At 46.3% G+C, this 18,153-nt stretch overlaps 1 protein-coding gene across 1 annotated transcript in view; it reads left to right on the forward strand.

Annotated features, from left to right (window-relative positions):
* Positions 1-490: 490 nt before the first annotated feature.
* Positions 491-18,153, forward strand: part of rnf220b (ring finger protein 220b) — a 60,522-nt gene continuing 42,859 nt past the window's right edge. Inside the window, exon 1 of the mRNA XM_056277704.1 lies at positions 491-1,067. Coding sequence (XP_056133679.1) covers positions 491-1,067 — 577 coding nt within the window. The remainder of the gene's footprint in view (positions 1,068-18,153) is intronic.

Genomic DNA, 18,153 nt, shown 5'->3' on the forward strand with positions numbered 1-18,153 from the left:
AAGTACAATTGGGGAGAAAAAAAAGGGGGGGGATAAATGGAGCTAACGGGCTCGTTTTGCCATGACAGCCCTGTTTGACCCACATGCAGCTGTTTAACTTTCCCATCAGACATCTTGCAGGACACGGCCGCTCTTCACGCCCTCATAATTATTTACAGACACAGCACAGCACTTTCTCTTCTCTTCTTTTCTCTCTCTGAATCCATCCAAATTTGTAAACGTGGCCCACGCCGCAGTGTTCATAGTGAAGGGATGATGAAGGTCCTGGCATCCCATAATAAAAAACATTAAAACTCTCTGTCAGGTGTTTGCAAAATCAAACACTTGATTTAAAACTAAACGCATTTCCTAAACGGACTGTTTCTGCCCATCTGGTAGGATGGACCGCCTGTGAGGTTTGCTCTGCGCCTCCATCCACCTCCACACCGTCCGCTGACCCGTCCCCACCCTCCCGTCACACACAAAGAGAGACTAGATAAGGGAGGCGTGAATGGACCTCCACCGCCCCTTCAAGATGGACAGCCCGTCCTACCTGCCCGCCCCCTTGGCCTCCCCCGCCCTCATGGTCCTCGCCTCCACCGCCGAGGCGGGCCGAGATGCCTCCGTCCCCTGCCAGGCGCCCCGGCCCTTCGGTGTCCCCGTGTCAGTGGAGAAGGACCTCCACCTCCCCTTCCCCTCCGCCTCCTACACCTTCACGTCGATGTACCACCGCCAGGGCCCCGTGTCCGGCACCTTCCCGGCCTCCCTGCTCCACCTGCACCCGCAGTTCACCCCGCCCAACCTGGACTGCTCCTCGCTGGGCCTCCTCAACCACAGCGGAATGGGGGCCTTCCGACCCTTCGCCTCCCCACACGAGGAGAGGGAGGCTGGCGGTTACCAGTCGGCCTTCACCCCCGCCAAGAGGCTGAAGGGCTGCTTCCAGGAGGCGGAGGGGAAGGAGTTTGAGTTCGGCTCCCCGGGAGGCACGCTCAAAGCCGTGGAGGATTCTGGGAGAAAACTGTTCTCCATGTCTGGACTCCTTTCTGACGGAGAGACCTCCTCCAGCCCCGAGGAGCGCAAGGAGCGCAGTGAGTACACACTGGACACACACACACACACACACACACACACACACACCACACACACACACAGCCACGCATGCACAACCACGAACACAAATACACACATACACAGGAAGACACAGTCACTGAAAATACATGTACAGACCACACACACGTAACAAACATGTACACAGACATGGGCAGAGACACACACACACATACACACACACACTGCAGACACTGAACACACACACATACACCAACACATGCACACACACTACACACAAAGGCTGAGCACACACACACACACACACACACACACACATATTGGCCAATTTACATCTAGCTACACTGCATTTGTCGCTTTTCATGCACGAGTAGGCACACACACACATACATACACACACACAGATACATACACACAGCCATGCATGCACAACCACGAACACAAATACACACATACACAGGAAGACAGTCACCGAAAATACATGTACAGACACACACACGTAACAAAATGAACACAGACATGGACAGGGACACACACACACTGAACACTGAAAATGAACACACACACACACACACACACACACACGCTGCAGACACTGAACACACACACTCTACACACAAAGGCTGAGCACACAAACACACACACACATATTGGCCAATTTACATCTGGCTGCAGTGCATTTGTTGCTTTTCATGCAGGAGTAGGCACACACACACACACGCACGCGTGCACACACACACACACAGAACACAGTGTAACGTGTGCTTGAAACATGCTCTTGTTTATTTTAAGTTTGCACGCAAAACACACACACACGCACGTACACACACACTATTCCAGTTTAATTGGCGAATCAAAGACCCACGTGACCTGACATGGCACCTGCACATGTGAGCTACATATCTTCTGTATCCTCAACAATCACATCCACACGGGGGGACAAACTGGAAAGAAACTTCGTGCGTGTGTGTGTGTGTGTGTGTGCGTGCATGCATGCGTGTGCGTGTGTGTGTGCGCGTGACTGAGACGCAAGTAAATCATACAGTGTCACTTATTCGTCCTCATGATCATTAGCCCCGTGTGACCATTAGACCACCCTGTTGGAAGTCGGGCTGTTTCTGGGGGGGGCTCCGCAACAAGAGTACAAGGGGGGGGGCGACAGAGGGAGGGTGAGAGTGTGTGCGAGTGACACCCTGTCAGAGATAACGAGGCGGTGGAGAGAGGGAGCCAGAGATGGAGGGATGGAGGAGGATGGCTAAAGAAGGAGCGAGAAAGGGAGTAAGAGAGAGGGAGAGAGACGCGACACGCGCCTCAGCTTCCCTGAGACAGCCCCTCAGCTCAACATGGCCGCCCACACCAGCCGTCTGATTTGTTGACAAATGAGTGGGAGAGGTGTCAGTCAGCGCGCCGCGGCGCGAGAGCCGCTCCTCATTACTCCCGGGGATAATTGTGAGGTAGCGTGGAGGGAAGACGCCTGAGACGGAGAGGGGGGGAGAGAGAGAGAGGGAGAGAGGGAGAGAGAGAGGGAAGGGAAGATGGGTGAAGTCTCAATAGGAAATCAAACCCCCTCAGTGGCGGTCGCCAAGGGGAGTGCCTGACAGATGAAAGGAATGAGGGAGAGAGAGAGAGAGAGAAAGAGAGAGAGAGCCAAAGGCTTGGTAGATCGGGGGGGGGGGGGGGTCACACCATCGAAAATAATGACAATGAGACCGTGGGGTGGGGTGGGGTGGGGGTGGGGGTATGCAGAGGTGGGGGTGTTGATATATCCTCTCATACACATAACCTAAAAGAAAACTTTCATCCTGCATACAAAGCAGAGACCAGGCAGGAATGACTTTTCTTCTTAAGAAAGTTTCCATTGTCAGTGTGTGTGTGTGTGTGTGCGTGTGTGCGCGCGTTTCTTTGTAGAAACTTCCTGATGTTATATGTGGTGCCGGGTTGACTGACAGGGCCATGTAGGCGGAGTGGCAGGAAGGAATCTCAATATGGAATTTTAATAAGGACAGGAAAGGAAAAAGATGCCAGCCGGAGCGCCGGCATGAGAGGTGTGTCTGTCTGACAATGTTTGTCTTGTGCAGTCGTGCATGCCCCCCCCTCCCCACCACCACCACCACCTCCTGATTTTTGGGAATCTCATTTGGGGGAATGTCGACAAGGACAAAAGATGTGGTGGAACAGGACAGGAAGGGGGAGCATCTCTCCTCCAAAAGTGAGTTTGGGAGGAGAGGACAAAAAAAGAAAAGAAAAAATGGATTCTTGCGCATTGCAAGCCGCTTTTCTGCCTTTATCCAATTAGATTGGAGCTCAGGCAAACTAAGAGCTTTAATGCAATTGAGCTCCTAGCACTTCTCCAAGTCTGACATATACTTGTTCCTCTTGACTGGTTAACAGGCAGTCTCTTCAGGACCAGAAGTCTCAAACGTTAAGCCTCGAATCTTCTTGGGATGTGCGGATCTCTGTCGGTGTGCCACAAAGTCACCCTGTCGTACAGCCAGACTCAGCTTTATAATCCTGCGTTTTACTCTGGCTGCTCCGAAAGTGTCTGAAAAACTCTCAGAATCTGTTTTTCGGCCACTTCTGCCCCTCGTCATGACAGGGAGCCCTGTGGTGTGCAGCAAAAGGTTCTCACGACATGCACCTACAGGGCCGAGTTGTTTTCACCGCCTCCATCTGAACTCATCGCTCGCATACACATTGCAGACTGACAACACTTGGACTAAGGCCTAGGTCGAAAACAATACCCCCCCCCCCCACCTTTTCTCCCCAATTGTACTTGGCTAATTACCCCACTCTTCCGAGCCATCCCAGTCGCTGCTCCACCCCCTCTGCCGATCTGGGGAGGGCTGCAGACTGCCACATGCCTCCTCCGATACATGTGGAGTCGCCAGCCGCTTCTTTTTACCTGACAGTGAGGAGTTTCACCAGGGGGACGTAGCGCGTGACAGGATCACGCTATTCCCCCCCTCCCCCTCCCCAAACAGGTGCCCCGACCGACCAGAGGCAGCGCTAGTGCAACGACCAGGACACACAACCGCATCTGGCTTCCCACCCGCAGACACGGCCAATTGTGTCTGCAGGGATGCCCGACAAAGCCAGAGGTAACACGGGATTCGAACCGGCGATCCCTTTGTTGGTAGCCAATGAAATAGACCACTAAGCTACCCAGACGCGAAAACAATTTTGTCTATTTTGTTTAATGGAGTTAAGGTCTTCAGTAAAAGAAAAAAAAAATAACACACTTGTTGGCCTTTCAGAGCCGGCCACCCACTGCTCTGAAGTCTGGATGCGGTGAGTTTGACCTTTGACCTTCGTTCTCACTGACTAAAATGTAGACATCAACCAGTTGTGAGCTCAAGTGACCTTGCTAAATGCAGACTTCAGTCATTTGTATCTGGTAGCTTTGTTTCTATCTCGGCGGCGGGAGGCGACAGGGCAGGTAGGTAGGTGGGTAGTGGGTCTTATCCCCATCTGTCCTATGTATCAGCACTGGCAGGCGTCTTCTTCTCTCCATTACTCCCCCCCCCCCACCCCAATGTGCTTCTGTTTTATCAGTGAAGGTCCGAGATGCGCGGTGTGCTCTGACAGCTGTTCAAACAGCCACGCTCGCCTTTCAAAGGGCAGATGTCGTCACTGGAGCGAGTCATGCTTATTTTCCTCGGGGAGATGCCTTTAACCGAGGGCCAGAGCTGGAACCGAAAAGAGAAGAAAAGAAAGAAAAGAAAGACACTTTACAAGAAACATGAGTTGCCAAAATGGAGGAACTTCACTGACAAAACACACTGCGGCCAGACGTTGATGGAAGGGGCACGTGTGTGTGTGTGTTTCACCTCGGCGTGTGTGTGTGTGTGTTTCACCTCGGCTTGCCGGCATCTGTATCTCTTATGTTTTTGTGTGTGTCGGTGGAGGTCGAGTGAGAATTGTGATAACCGGAGCCAGATGTTTCGCTGTGGCTGCGTCGTGATACTTGTAGTACGTAAATGTCTAACGCCTGGTTTCAGACTGCCACACGGTTCGGCACTGGAAGGACACCGGGTGTAATTTGACGAAATAAAACATACCTAAATAAGCACCCCGGTTAATTAAAGTTCCCTTTCCAGCCAGAAGTATTCCGCGTTCTTGAGGCAAACAGCTCTTGTGTTGCGTTCACACCAAACGCGGAGCACATTTTTCGCGCGGTGAGATGACGTAAGAAGTCAACGCGAAGAGTCGCGCCGGGCGACGCGAATGACGCGAGGCGAACGTTTTTTTGCGAGTTGAAACTTGAGCGAGAAATTCGCGTGACGTTGTGTCGTGATAGCCTATCAGCGTTCAGAACGAATCTATCTTTTTTTTTTTATAATTTTATTTTTTCCCTAAAATGACACATCATGTAAAGGAGAACTGAGCACACAGTGCAAACACAATTACAACCAAAGCCAAATAAGAAGTTTAGAAAAAAAAGAAGCTAAGGGGTCAATAATATTCATTAATTTCTTTGCGATTTTCTTTTCCATACATTTCAGTGATTTGGAATCCAGTTTCAGTTCTCTTTTAAAGACCACCGATAAGGGTGTGTCTTAATGCATTTACATTTATGAATAAAACATTTACCTAGAATAAAGCATTCAACAAAAGTTCAATTTTCTTATCCTCCATTATAATTCCAAATGTAATCTCATGTCTGTTAAACTGGGAAAGAGAAAAGCTTCTTGGGTCAAGCCAATCATACATGTCACACCAAGAAGTCTTGCTATAAAGACAAAAGAAAAATAAGTGATCTGTGTTCTCAATTTCTTCGTTACAGAATACACAGTTATTGTAATCAAAGTTGAATCTTTGTCAAAGTAGTTCATCCGAGGGATATATATCATCAAATATTTTAAAGTGTAACTCTTTTGCTTTTGGAGGTAAAGGTGATTTTAAGAAGTTGATGCGTAATTTCTTTAAAGTAGTGTAACTGCTTCACATCAGTTGAGCACAGCATTGGTTTTTGGTTATATTCTAAACTGAGAACTCATGCCTCATCGTGTTCATTGCTAGAGGAGCTACAAGTAGGCTGACTAAACATATGAGAAGAAGAGACCACGTATCACTTTATTTGGCAACATTTTACCTGAGAAATCACATCTATCAATCATCAGAGAAGGGGGATGACGGGGGGCAACTATATGAGGTAGTATATTTTTAGCCATCAAAATAAAAGAAGTTGGTATACTTTTAATAACCTCATTGCACTGATTACGGTTGCAGTGGAAATTAAATCTTAAACAGAATTCCTCAAAGGGTAAGACATTCCCAGATTCATCTAATAAATGGGTGACGGACCAAACATCTTTCTCCATCCATTCATTGAAAAATGAAGACATATTTCTAAAAAGAATGAATCTACAATTCCAGATGGGAACATCTGGTGGTGTGAAATTGTGTTTGTACAATAGTTTCCAATATAACAGTACTCATGAATGGAATGAGGATAATTTCACAGGTAATTTTTGAACAGAGAAGTCACATCCTAAAAGAAAATCAGTTCCACCAATCTTTTTAAAAACTTCCCTGGGAACACAATACCAAAAGCTGTTGCTGTTTACAAGAAAATACTTCAACCATTTAATCTTTAGTTTCATTTATACAGTCAAAGTCAATAGCCTGTAGACCGCCCTCATGTTAATTTTTTACCATGGTTGCCTTTTTTAAATAATGAGATTTTCTTTTCCAAATGTAGTCAAAGTTTAATTTGTTAATGGTCTTTATCGCTTTGTTAGATATGGAAGGAGAATACGCTGGATAAATGCACCTTGATAGACTTTCCATCTTTATTATGTCTACTGCTACTTTTGGCTGCTCCCGTTAGGGGTCGCCACAGCGGATCATCCGTTTCCATTTTTTCCTGTCTTCTGCATCTTCCTTTGTCACACACATCGTCCCTCACCACATCCATAAACCTCTTTGGCCTTCCTCTTTTCCTCTTCCCTGGCAGCTCCATATTCAGCATCCTTCTCCCAATATACCCAGCATCTCTCCTCCACATGTTGCTAATCGTCACCTCTCCTCTTAACCTAGCTTCTGTTAGTCTTTCCCATATCTTCATGCTGTGGCTGATCAACTTTACACCTCTGTAGCTGCTACAGTTCTGCACATCGCCCTTGTTCTTGAAAATCGGTACCAGTATGCTTCTTCTCCACTCCTCAGGCATCCTCTCACTTTCCAAGATTGTGTTAAACAATCTAGTTAAAAAACCCACTGCCATCTCTCCTAAACATCTCCATGCCTCCACAGGTATGTCATCAGAACTAACTGTCTTTCCACTCTTCACCCTCTTCATAGCTTCCCTCACTTCCTCCTTGCTAATCCACTGAACTTCTTGATTCACAGTCCCTACATCATCCAACCTTCTCTCTCTCATTTTTTTTCATTCATCAGCCCCTCAAAGTACCCCTTCCACCTTCTCAGCACACTCTCCTCGCTTGTCAGCACATTTCCATCTCTATCCTTGATCGCCCTAACTTGCTGCACATCCTTCCCAGCTTGGTCCCTCTGTTTAACCATCGGTACAAGTCCTTTTCTCCTTCCTTAGAGTCTAACCTGTCATACAACTCACCATACACCTTTTCCTTTGCCTTTGCCACCTCTCTCTTCGCTTTACGCTGCATCTCCTTGTACTCCTGTCTACTTTCTTCATCTCTCTGACTATCCCACTTCTTCTTTGCCAACCTCTTCCTCTGTATAATTTGCTGTACTCCCTCATTCCACCACCAAGTCTCCTTGTCTTCCTTCCTCTGTCCTGATGACACACCAAGTACCTTCCTAGCTGTCTCGTTCATTATTTCTGCAGTGCCTGCCCAGCCATACAGCAACTCTTCACTACCACGCAATGCCTGTCTTAACTCCTCCCTGAACGCCACACAACAGTCTTCCTTCTTCAACTTCCACCATTTGATCTTCAGCTCTGCTTTCACTCGCTTCCTCTTCTTGGTCTCCAAAGTCATCCTACAGACCATCTGATGCTGCCTAGCTACGTTTTCCCCTGTCACCACCTTGCAGTCTCCAATCCCTTTTAGATGGCGCCTTCTACATAAGATATAGTCCACCTGTGTGCACTTTCCTCCACTCTTATACGTCAGCTTGTGTTCCTCCCTCTTCTTGAAATATGTATTCACCACAGCCATTTCCATCCTTTTCGCAAAATCCACAACCATCTGTCCTTCCACATTTCTCTCCTTGACACCATACCTACCCATTACCTTCTCATCACCTCCATTCCCTTCACCAACATGTCCATTGAAGTCCGCTCCAATCACCACTCTCGTCCTCCTTGGGTACACTCTCCACCACGTCATCCAACTCACTCCAGAATTCTTCTTTCTCTTCTATCTCACACCCAACTCGCAGGGCATATGTGCTGATAACATTAAGCAATACACCTTCGATTTCCAGCTTCATACTCATCATTCTGTCTGACACTCTCTTCACCTCCAGCACACTCTTGACATACTCTTCCTTCAGAATTACCCCTATCCCATTTCTCCTCCCATTCGCACCATGGTAGAAGAGTTTGAACCCACCTCCGATACTCCTGGCCTTACGCCCCTTCTACCTGGTCTCTTGCACAAACAATATACCTACCTTTCTTCTTTCCATCATATCAGCCAGCTGTCTCCTTCTACCAGTTATAGTGCCAACATTCAAAGTTCCGACTCTCACCTCCATACTCCTACTGTTCCTCCTCTCTCACTGCCTCTGGACATGCCTTCCCCTCTCCGTCTCCTTCACCCAACAGTAGCATAGTTTCCACCGGCACTCTGCTGGTTAACAGTACCGGTGGCGGTCGTTGTTAACCCAGGCCTCGACCGATCCCGCATGTAAATCTTATTTATGATCTGCATATTTGATTTGGCAAAGTTTTTACGCCGGATGCCCTTCCTGACACAACCCTCTCCACTTATCTGGGCTTGAGACTGGCACTAAGAATGCACTGGCTTGTGCATCCTCAGTGGCTGGGTTTTTTTGGTCACATATCTTTGTTATGTATATGCGACCAAAAAGAGAAAGATCTTTGTTCAACCATCTATCTAATCGTAATTTACATTCTTCCATTTTGTTCCATATATTCAATGTTTCACTTAATTTAGTCTCCTTTGTAATATGCATGCCTAAGAATTTAACGGAATTTTTAATGGGGATACTATATATGCTGCCAGAAGGTGGAGGTTTATGTAGTATAGCTAGTAATTCACATTTTTTCAAGTTCAATTGTAAACCAGATGCTTTAGAAAATAGATCTATAATTTGAATAGCCTTTGGAACCTGCTTAACATTTTTCAAAAACAAGGTTGTGTCATCTGCCAGCTGACTTATGATTATTTGGTTATCAAATACATTCAACTGCTCAATATCTGAGTTTTTGATAAAAATCGAGAGCATTTCGGCTGCAACTAAAAAGAGTAAAGGAGAGACTGGGCAACCTTCCTTTATACCTCTGTTAATTGTAAATCGAGGGGAAGTACCACCCGATAAAGATATTGAGCTATTAGTGCCATTATAAAAGGATTTGATTACATTCCTGAAGTTCTCTCCAAAACCACAGAATTCCAATGCCTTGAAGATAAAAGGATGCTCTACCGTATCAAAAGCTTTATAGAAATCAAGAAAGAGAATAAAGCCATCATCATCAATGTAATCACTATATTCAAGTAGTTCTAGGACTAGGCGCACATTATTATGTATTGATCTACCTCTCATGAATCCTGACTGAGTATCACTTATTATTTGAGAAAGTCTTTCTTTGAGACGATTTGAACATAGTGCATGAGCAGCTTGTAATCAGTGTTGAGGAGCGTTATTGGTCACCAATTATCCAACTTTTTTTTTACTCTTTACCTGGTTTTGGAATAAGAACTATTACACCTTGCCTCATAGTCTGTGGAAGTGATAACATTTCAGTAGTTTCTTTTAGTGTTTCAAATAAAAGTACTTTGATATGTTCCCAAAAATGTTTATAAAAATTTGCTGTAAGGCCATCTGGACCAGGAGAGCAGTCAGGAGTCAAGCAATGCATTGCTCTCTCTAGCTCCTCATATGAGATCTGTGCCTCACAGTCATTTCTGAAATCTTCATTTATTTGAGGAATGAAAACTTTGATTTTGTCAAAAAAGACTTCTGCTGTATCAGGTGAAAAATTAGAAGGGCATAGATTACAAAAAAAAGGAATATGTTTCATTGGCTATCTTTTTTGGGTCAGAGCATTCATTGTTATTGATGATCAATGTTTCCATATTATTTCTTTCTTGGCGGGTTTTCTCTAATCTGCAAAAATAAGAAGAATTTCTCTCTCCTTCCTCAACCCATTTTGCTTTAGATCTAATGAAAGCCCCCTTTGCTTTCATTGTGTAAATATCGTCCAGTTTAGTATGCAGTGTCAGTAATTTCCTTTTATCAGCATCAGTAATTGTGGGTTTATTGCAGCGCATATATTTCTCTTGTCAATTGGGCCTCTTCTAACTGGGTGGAATGTTTCAGTTGTTTACTAAAGGATATGGGAATTCTTGTTTTAAATTTCAAAAATTCCCATTTGGAGATATAAGAAGAAAGGCTGTTATCTTTAGAAATGTGAGTAATAATATTTTTAACCCCCTGACAGTAGACCTCAGAATGTAACAAGCTGGCATTAAACTTCCAATAACCCTTATTTCGCTTGTAAGCATTAATAGGTTTCAAAGTTAAACTAATAATACAGTAGTCTGATAAGGGAGCGGCAGATATAAAACAGTCAGCAACAAATTCTTTTATACAATCAGTAATGAGCCAAAAAATCAATCCTAGATTTACTTGAGCCATCTGGCTTAAGCCAAGAAAATTCTTTTAAATCAGGGTGCATAAAGTGCCATGAGTCATATAGATTGTGGCTACTAAAAAAATGAGCCAAATGAGAATTATATTTATGGCTATGATACTTTGTGAGAGAGCGGTCCAACTGCTCATTATACACCATACTGAAGTCCCCACCTAACATAATATTATCAGTTGGGTATCTCAGTTTCAGGTCCTTAATAATAATATTGATTTCAGAGAGTAAGCTCTTATTCTGGTTTATATTATTATATCCATACATATTCTCCAAAGTAACAAAGGAATGCTCAATTGACAAAACACATAGGATCCAGTGATCGTCCACACTTTTTTTGGGAAGTAATAATTTCCCCAGGGAAGTTGTTCAGTAGGATGGCAGTACCTGCAGAGCGTCTGGTTCCGTGACAAAATACAATCTTATCCCCTCCATTGGTTTGTCCAGAACTTTTCATCAGTTTCATTAGAATGAGTCTCTTGTAGCAGAACACAGTGCGGTTTCTTGCATGTACAGAAAAGAAAATTTGCCTTTCGTTTAATACTATCTCTGGGACCCCTTGCATTAAGTGAAATGAAACAAAAGTCTGAATTAAGAGAACATCAAAGAACAACTTACAACTTAAAGTAGTAACAGACTAGCAGGAAAAGGGCTGCTTTGGAAAAGAAATGTAAGGCAATGTCCCTTTTTAAACATTCAACTGAAATGTCCCTCTTAAATATGAAAAAAAGTTTCAAGGATTGGGTCAATAAAGTGACTTGAGTCATGAATTTAAATGACAAGGTGATTAGGGGACCTCAATACGTCTGCCATTTATGTAGCCAGCAGGTCCTCTGAAGTGTGCTCGCTGACCCGCTTCTCTGGCTTGCTTGATTCGTGGCCATATTGCTGCTCTCGCCTCCCTGTCCGCCGGCAGGAGGTGCTCTGCAAAACTTGACTTCAACTCCTTGCACACTGCAGAGCCCTTGGGTCAGATGCCAGAGCCCATCTCTGACGTGCCTCATGGTGAACTGTATGACGACATGGCAATGCCTGCCTTCCTCCTTTTTACCCAGCCGATGTACCGAGTCAACAATGATGTCAATCTTGTCGTTGCCAATTCATTGTGGAGCGATCTTGATCAGAGTCTGGGCCACCTTCTCTCTCGTATTTTAATTTTCTTGTTCCTTGAGCTCGCATAGCTTCAAATTCCAGCGGCGTTTATAACGCTCAAGCTCCAGGGCCCTCTCTCTCTCTTAGATTGGCATTTTCTCTCTCGATTTTTGTGAACTCTTTTTCCAGAGTAAACATTTTAGATTTACAGTCTTTTATTTCTTTGGCATTAAACTTCACACTTTTGGCTGTGTTGTTTTTCATTTGCACGCTCTGCTCTTGTAGCATAACAGAAAGATTGTTCACAGCGGCAAGTATGGAGGCATCAGATGCCACCTCTTCGCCTCTCTTTTTCTTGAGTGAGACTGGAATTTTGGTGGGAGTATCAGGTAGAGGACGTGTTACCTTCAACCATGGTTGGGTTTTGGCATTATAGACAGTGGCAGAAAAAACTTTAAATGAAAAGTCGGCGTTTGATTGTTACACGGCAATATAAAAATAAGATTTTCGATAATAAGAGGAACTAATTACAAAACTTTTGGGGGACAACGATCGGTGTGCTCAGTCCGCCATTTCTGAGAACGAATCTCAAGCTCCTCTCCTCTTTTCCGGAAAAGAATTCGCGGGGTTCGCGTACTCGATCCTGCGGCCAAACTCGCGCGAGTAACGCAAATAAAAACAAGTGATCCCGCGATCAAACCCGCGCACGTAAAGCGAGGCGAAAATTCGCTTCGCGTTTGGGGCGAACACACCATTAGGGTCACCAACTTGAGGGGGACGTCACATTTTATGCCGCTGGCAAATCACATGAGCTCACACATCACTGAAAGCCGGACTCAACGTTCAATACCGTAATGAGAGGGAGAAAGAGAAGAGTGACTACCTGTGATGAGCCCGATTTAGAATCTGAATTACTGCTATGAGCGACATGGATCCACCACTAGTGGATCCAGTAACGGTGATCGTACATTTGACGCTGATGCAAAGTACTTGTCCATGTCGTATGTGCGTATATGTGCCAAAATGTAATGCGCTCTGCAAAATAATGAGCCACCACTGAAAACAGTACTCAACATTCACTGTTAGATTGTCAAAACAGCAACAACTACAAACCCATGCATGTTCTGCCCCGTGTCTGCGTGGGTTTCCTCCGGGTGCTCCGGTTTCCTCCCACAGTCCAAGGACATGAAGGTCAGGTGAATCGGCATTACTAGATTGTTCCTAGATATGAATATGTGTGTGTGTGTGTGTGTGTGTGTGTGTGTGTGTGTGTCGGCAGGCCCTGTGTGATGGCCTGGCGGCCTGTCCAGGGTGTCTCCCCGCCTGCCGCCCAATGGCTGCTGGGGTAGGCTCCAGCATCCCCCCGACCCTGAGAGCAGGATAAGCGGTTTGGATAATAGATGGATATGGATGGATGGATGGAGTGCAAAATGTGCCTAGTGCACAGCGGACAAACTCAGAAAGGTCACAGCAGAATCAGGCTTTAAGGCCTTGGCCATGGGGTTAGACTCTCATGACAGTGATGAGAAGCGGTCGAGCTGTTGTTGAGAGTTGTCAAATCCCTCTCTGAGAAAACTGATATACCCAGATGTACTGGGTTAACATACACCAGGTGAGGGGGAACTTTTCAACTTAACGCACACACTGAGCCTCCTCCGCCACAGTCATGTGTTAAGTGTCCTCTGTGTGCTCAGTTATTCATGCTTTGTTAGCGGAGTGGTGCCTCCGCCATGACAGAATCAATATTACATAGATTCATCTCAGACTTGACACGGGGATTATGTCCTGTGTGATGTCCCGCCGTCTTATACCACACACGGCTTCCACGTGTTTGTTGTACATATGGTGTGTGTGTTTTACATGTTCTTCTTTGAGTGTTTGTGTGCATAGGTGTTTCTCTGTACATTTATGGGGTACATGTCAGCAGCTGGTGGCTCTACTGCGAGTATTCGGAGTAGAGCCACTGCTCCTTCGCGTCGAAAGGAGCCAGTTGAGGTGGTTCGGGCATCTGATCAGGATGCTTCCTGGGCGCCTTTCTTTGAAGGTTTTCTGGGCACGTCCAACTGGGAGGAGACCCCAGGGTAGACCCAGACTACATGTCCAATCTGGCCTGGGAACGCCTTGGGATCCCCCAGGAGGAGCTAGAGGGCGTTGCTGGGGAGAGGGACGTCTGGAGTGCCCTACTTAGCTTGCTGCCACCGCGACCCGACCCCGGAGAAGCGGCTGAAGATGAGATGAGATGAGATGTCAGCAGCCATACCAGCATGTACACTGGCTCTGCTGAATGACAGAAGCTAAGCAGGTATGGGCTTGGCGACTACTTAGATGAGAGACCTCCTGGGAAAACTGAGTTGCTGCGGGAAGTGGTGTTGGTGGGCCAGTAGGGGGAAGTCTTCCGTTTGGCCCTCTTCTTCTTCTTCTTTCAGCTGCTCCCATTAGCAGTTGCCACAGCGGATCGTCCGTTTCCATTTCTTCCTGTCCTCTGATTCTTCCTGTGTCTCACCAGCCACCTGCATGTCCTCCCTCACCACATCCATAAACCTCCTCTTTGGCCTTCCTCTTTTCCTCTTCCCTGGCAGCTTCGTCTTCAGCATCCTTCCCCCAATATCCCCAGCATCTCTACTCCACACATGTCCAAGCCATCTCAATCTTGCCTCTCTTGCTTTGTCTCCAAACCGTCCAACCTGAGCTGTTCCTCAAATATACTCGTTCCTAATCCTGTCCTTCTTCCCTCTGGTTCTGATTAAAAAAAGAAAAAGACAGAAAAAATCCCAATGCCACAGTGCAGTGACGGGGACACTGTGCTATAGGAGATGCCGTCCTTCGGATGAGACGTTAAACTGAGGTCCTGACTCACTGTGGTCATTAAGGATCCCATGGCACTTACCGCAAAGAGTAGGGGTCCCCGGTGCCCTGGCAAAATTCCCAACCTGGCTCTCTCCATCTGGCCACCTAATCATCCCCCGTGTAATTGGCTCAATGACCTCAAGCTGGTGTGTGGTGAGCGTTCTGGTGCAAAATGGCTTCCGCGCATCAGCCAGGTAGGTGCTACATGTTGGTGGTGGTTGAGGTGAGTTACCCCCTTCAATGTGAAGCGCTTTGGGTGTCTAGATAAAGTTGTAGTGTTTGTGTGATTACGTATGTAGGTTTCTATCAGTTCCATCAAGATCACACACACACACACACACACACACACACACACACACACACACACACACACACACACACACCTAGGGACAATTTAGTACGGCCGATTCACCTGACCTACATGTCTTTGGACTGTGGGAGGAAACCGGAGCACCCGGAGGGAAACCCACACAGACACAGGAGAACATGTAAACTCCACACACAGGACGACCCGGGACGACCCCCAAGGTTGGACTACCCCGGGGCTCGAACCCAGGACCTTCTTGCTATGAGGCGACCGCGCTAACCACTGCGCCACTGTGCCGCCATGTGTCTAGATAGAGCACTTTAGAAATCTAATCCATTATTATTTATTTGTGTGTGTGTGTGTGTGTGTGTGTGTGTGTGTGTGTGTGTGTGTGTGTGTGTGTGTGTGTGTGTGTGTGTGTGTGTCAATGTGATCTTGATGGAACTGATAGAATCCTACATACGTAAACACAAACACGCTACAACTATATAGTTACACATGCATTCACGCAATCTCTCACACACTAGTGTGAAAAACACATTCGTAAACACACACACACACACACACACACACACACACACACACACACACACACACATAATGTAGGATCCAGTCACCAACGGTGACTGGATAATGAGGGAGGCGTCCGTGCGCTGTGTGTTGTGTCGCTGGTTGCGGCCGGTATTGAGCGGAGCTTCCTGTTAACAGACACTGTGTTTACACCCCACTGGCAAACCACAGGAGATCGATACAACCCACTCGATGCTCATGCATACACATACACGATCTGCTGCCCGCTGCTATTCCCTAAGCGCACACACAGACAACCTGACACACACACACACACACACACACACACTGGAAACCTACAATACACACATACATACTTGCACACATGCAAACACACACATCCCAGCACACTAACAAATGCACTCACAAACGCACGGAAACATGCGTTACAGCGCATCAACATATCAGCCAAAACATTAAACGCACTGACAGGTAAGTGAATAACATTGATTATGTCATGATAATGGCACCCGTCAAAGGCTGTGATAGATTAGGCCGCAAGTGAACAGTCAGTTCTTGATGTTGCTGTGTTGGAAATGGCACATCACGTCAAAACAGCAGGTCTTGTGGGGTGTTCCCAGTATGCAGTGGTCAGTACCTACCAAAAGTGATCCAAGGGAGGACAACCGGTGAACCAGCGACAGGGTCGTGGGCATCCAAGTCTCACTGATGCCCATGGGGAGCGAAGGCTAGCCCATCTGGTCCAATCCCACTGACGAGCTACTGTAGCTCGAACTGCTGAAAATGTTAATGCTGGCTGTGATAGACAGGTAATAATAATAATAACAACAATAATAATAATAATAATTCTGTATCCCAGGCAACATCAACATCTGTGCAGTCCAGAAGATCGCCCTACTCGGAACAGCCCACATATTACAACGAGTACTTTCAGTCAAGTGACATCTGCCCTATAGTACCTCAGGTCCATAGTTTGGACCCGTCTCTACAGGATGTAAAACAGGAAACGTGAAAGAAATGATGATGATAATAATAATATTACATTTTATTTGTGGGCGCCTTTCAGAGCACTCAAAGGACACCTTACAGAACACAGTTAACCAAAAACAAGCAGCACAGTATCAGACAGCATAAAATCAAAACAAAGCAGCGTAGACAATAAAAAGTTAATACAACAGATAACAGATAAGGTGTGAGGACACACAGTGCATCACAGCTTTCTGCGCATGGGGCTGCGTAGCTGCAGACCGGTCAGAACACCCATGATGACCCCTGTCCACCACCGAAAGCACCTACAGTGGACACGTGAGCATTAGAACTGGTCCATGGAGCAATAGAAGAAAGTGGCCTGGTCTGATAAATCACATTTTCTTCTACATCATGTGGACGGCTGGGTGCGTTGTTTACCAGGGGAAGAGATGGCACCAGGATGCACTAGGGGAAGAAGGCAAGCCGGCAGAGGCAGAGTGATGCCTGAGCCATGTAATATTCTTATTTTCTAAGAAATGAGACTTTGTTCAGTTTGTAACTGGCTACCCGCGCTAGCTCTTTATTTCCTGTCATCTAAGCATCTCTGATGCCAAACTGGCATTTGTCTTTATTTAGCTTCAGTCCGCTCTCTTGGACTCTCTGCAAGTTTCCTGACCCTTTGGTCATGTTGCTGACGTGCGGTTCCCCACACCACGATGTCATCTATGTACACTCTTGTGGCTTCCAGACCCTCTATTATTGTCTCCATTGCAATGTTCTGCTGGGAAACCTTGGGTCCTGGCATTCATGTAGATGTGACCTTGACACGTACCACCAACCTAAACATCGTTGCAGACCAAGTACACCCCTTCATGACAATGGTATTCCCTGATGGCAGTGGCCTGTTTCATCAGGATAATGTGCCCTGCCACACTGCACACATGGTTCAGGAATGGCGTGAGGTACATGATGACGTGTTGAAGGTGTTGCCTTGGCCTCCAAATTCCCCAGATCTCAATCCGATGAATCATCTGTGGGATGTGCTGGAAAAACAAGTCCTATCCATGGAGGCCCCACCTCGCAACTGACAGGACTTAAAGGATCTGCTGCTAACGTGTTGGTGCCAGATACCAGAGGACACCTTCAGAGGTCTTGTGGAGTCCGTGCCCCGATGGGTCAGAGCTGTTTTGGTGGCACGAGGGGGACTTGCGCAATATTAGGCAGGTGGTTTTAATTTTGGCTGATCAGTGTACGCTTCACTCCCTTTACTGTGTGACTTGCAGGATTTGCCACGAATAAAAACTGAAATGAAATTTGAAATAATGCCGCCTTCAGCACAGCCCCATCAAACAATGGAAGAGTCAAGCTTTAAGGACCAAAAATGAATCGAAAAAACTTTGACAAGTTGTTTTAAGAAAAAGGGAGCTTGAGAGTAAGGCTGTGTATTGGCGAGAATCTGGCGATACGATACATATCACGATACTGGGGTTATGATTCGATATATCGCGATACTGTAAGAAATGCGCTGTATCGCGATGTC

Source organism: Lampris incognitus, chromosome 3, assembly GCF_029633865.1.
Source record: "Lampris incognitus isolate fLamInc1 chromosome 3, fLamInc1.hap2, whole genome shotgun sequence".
NCBI lineage: Eukaryota > Metazoa > Chordata > Actinopteri > Lampriformes > Lampridae > Lampris > Lampris incognitus.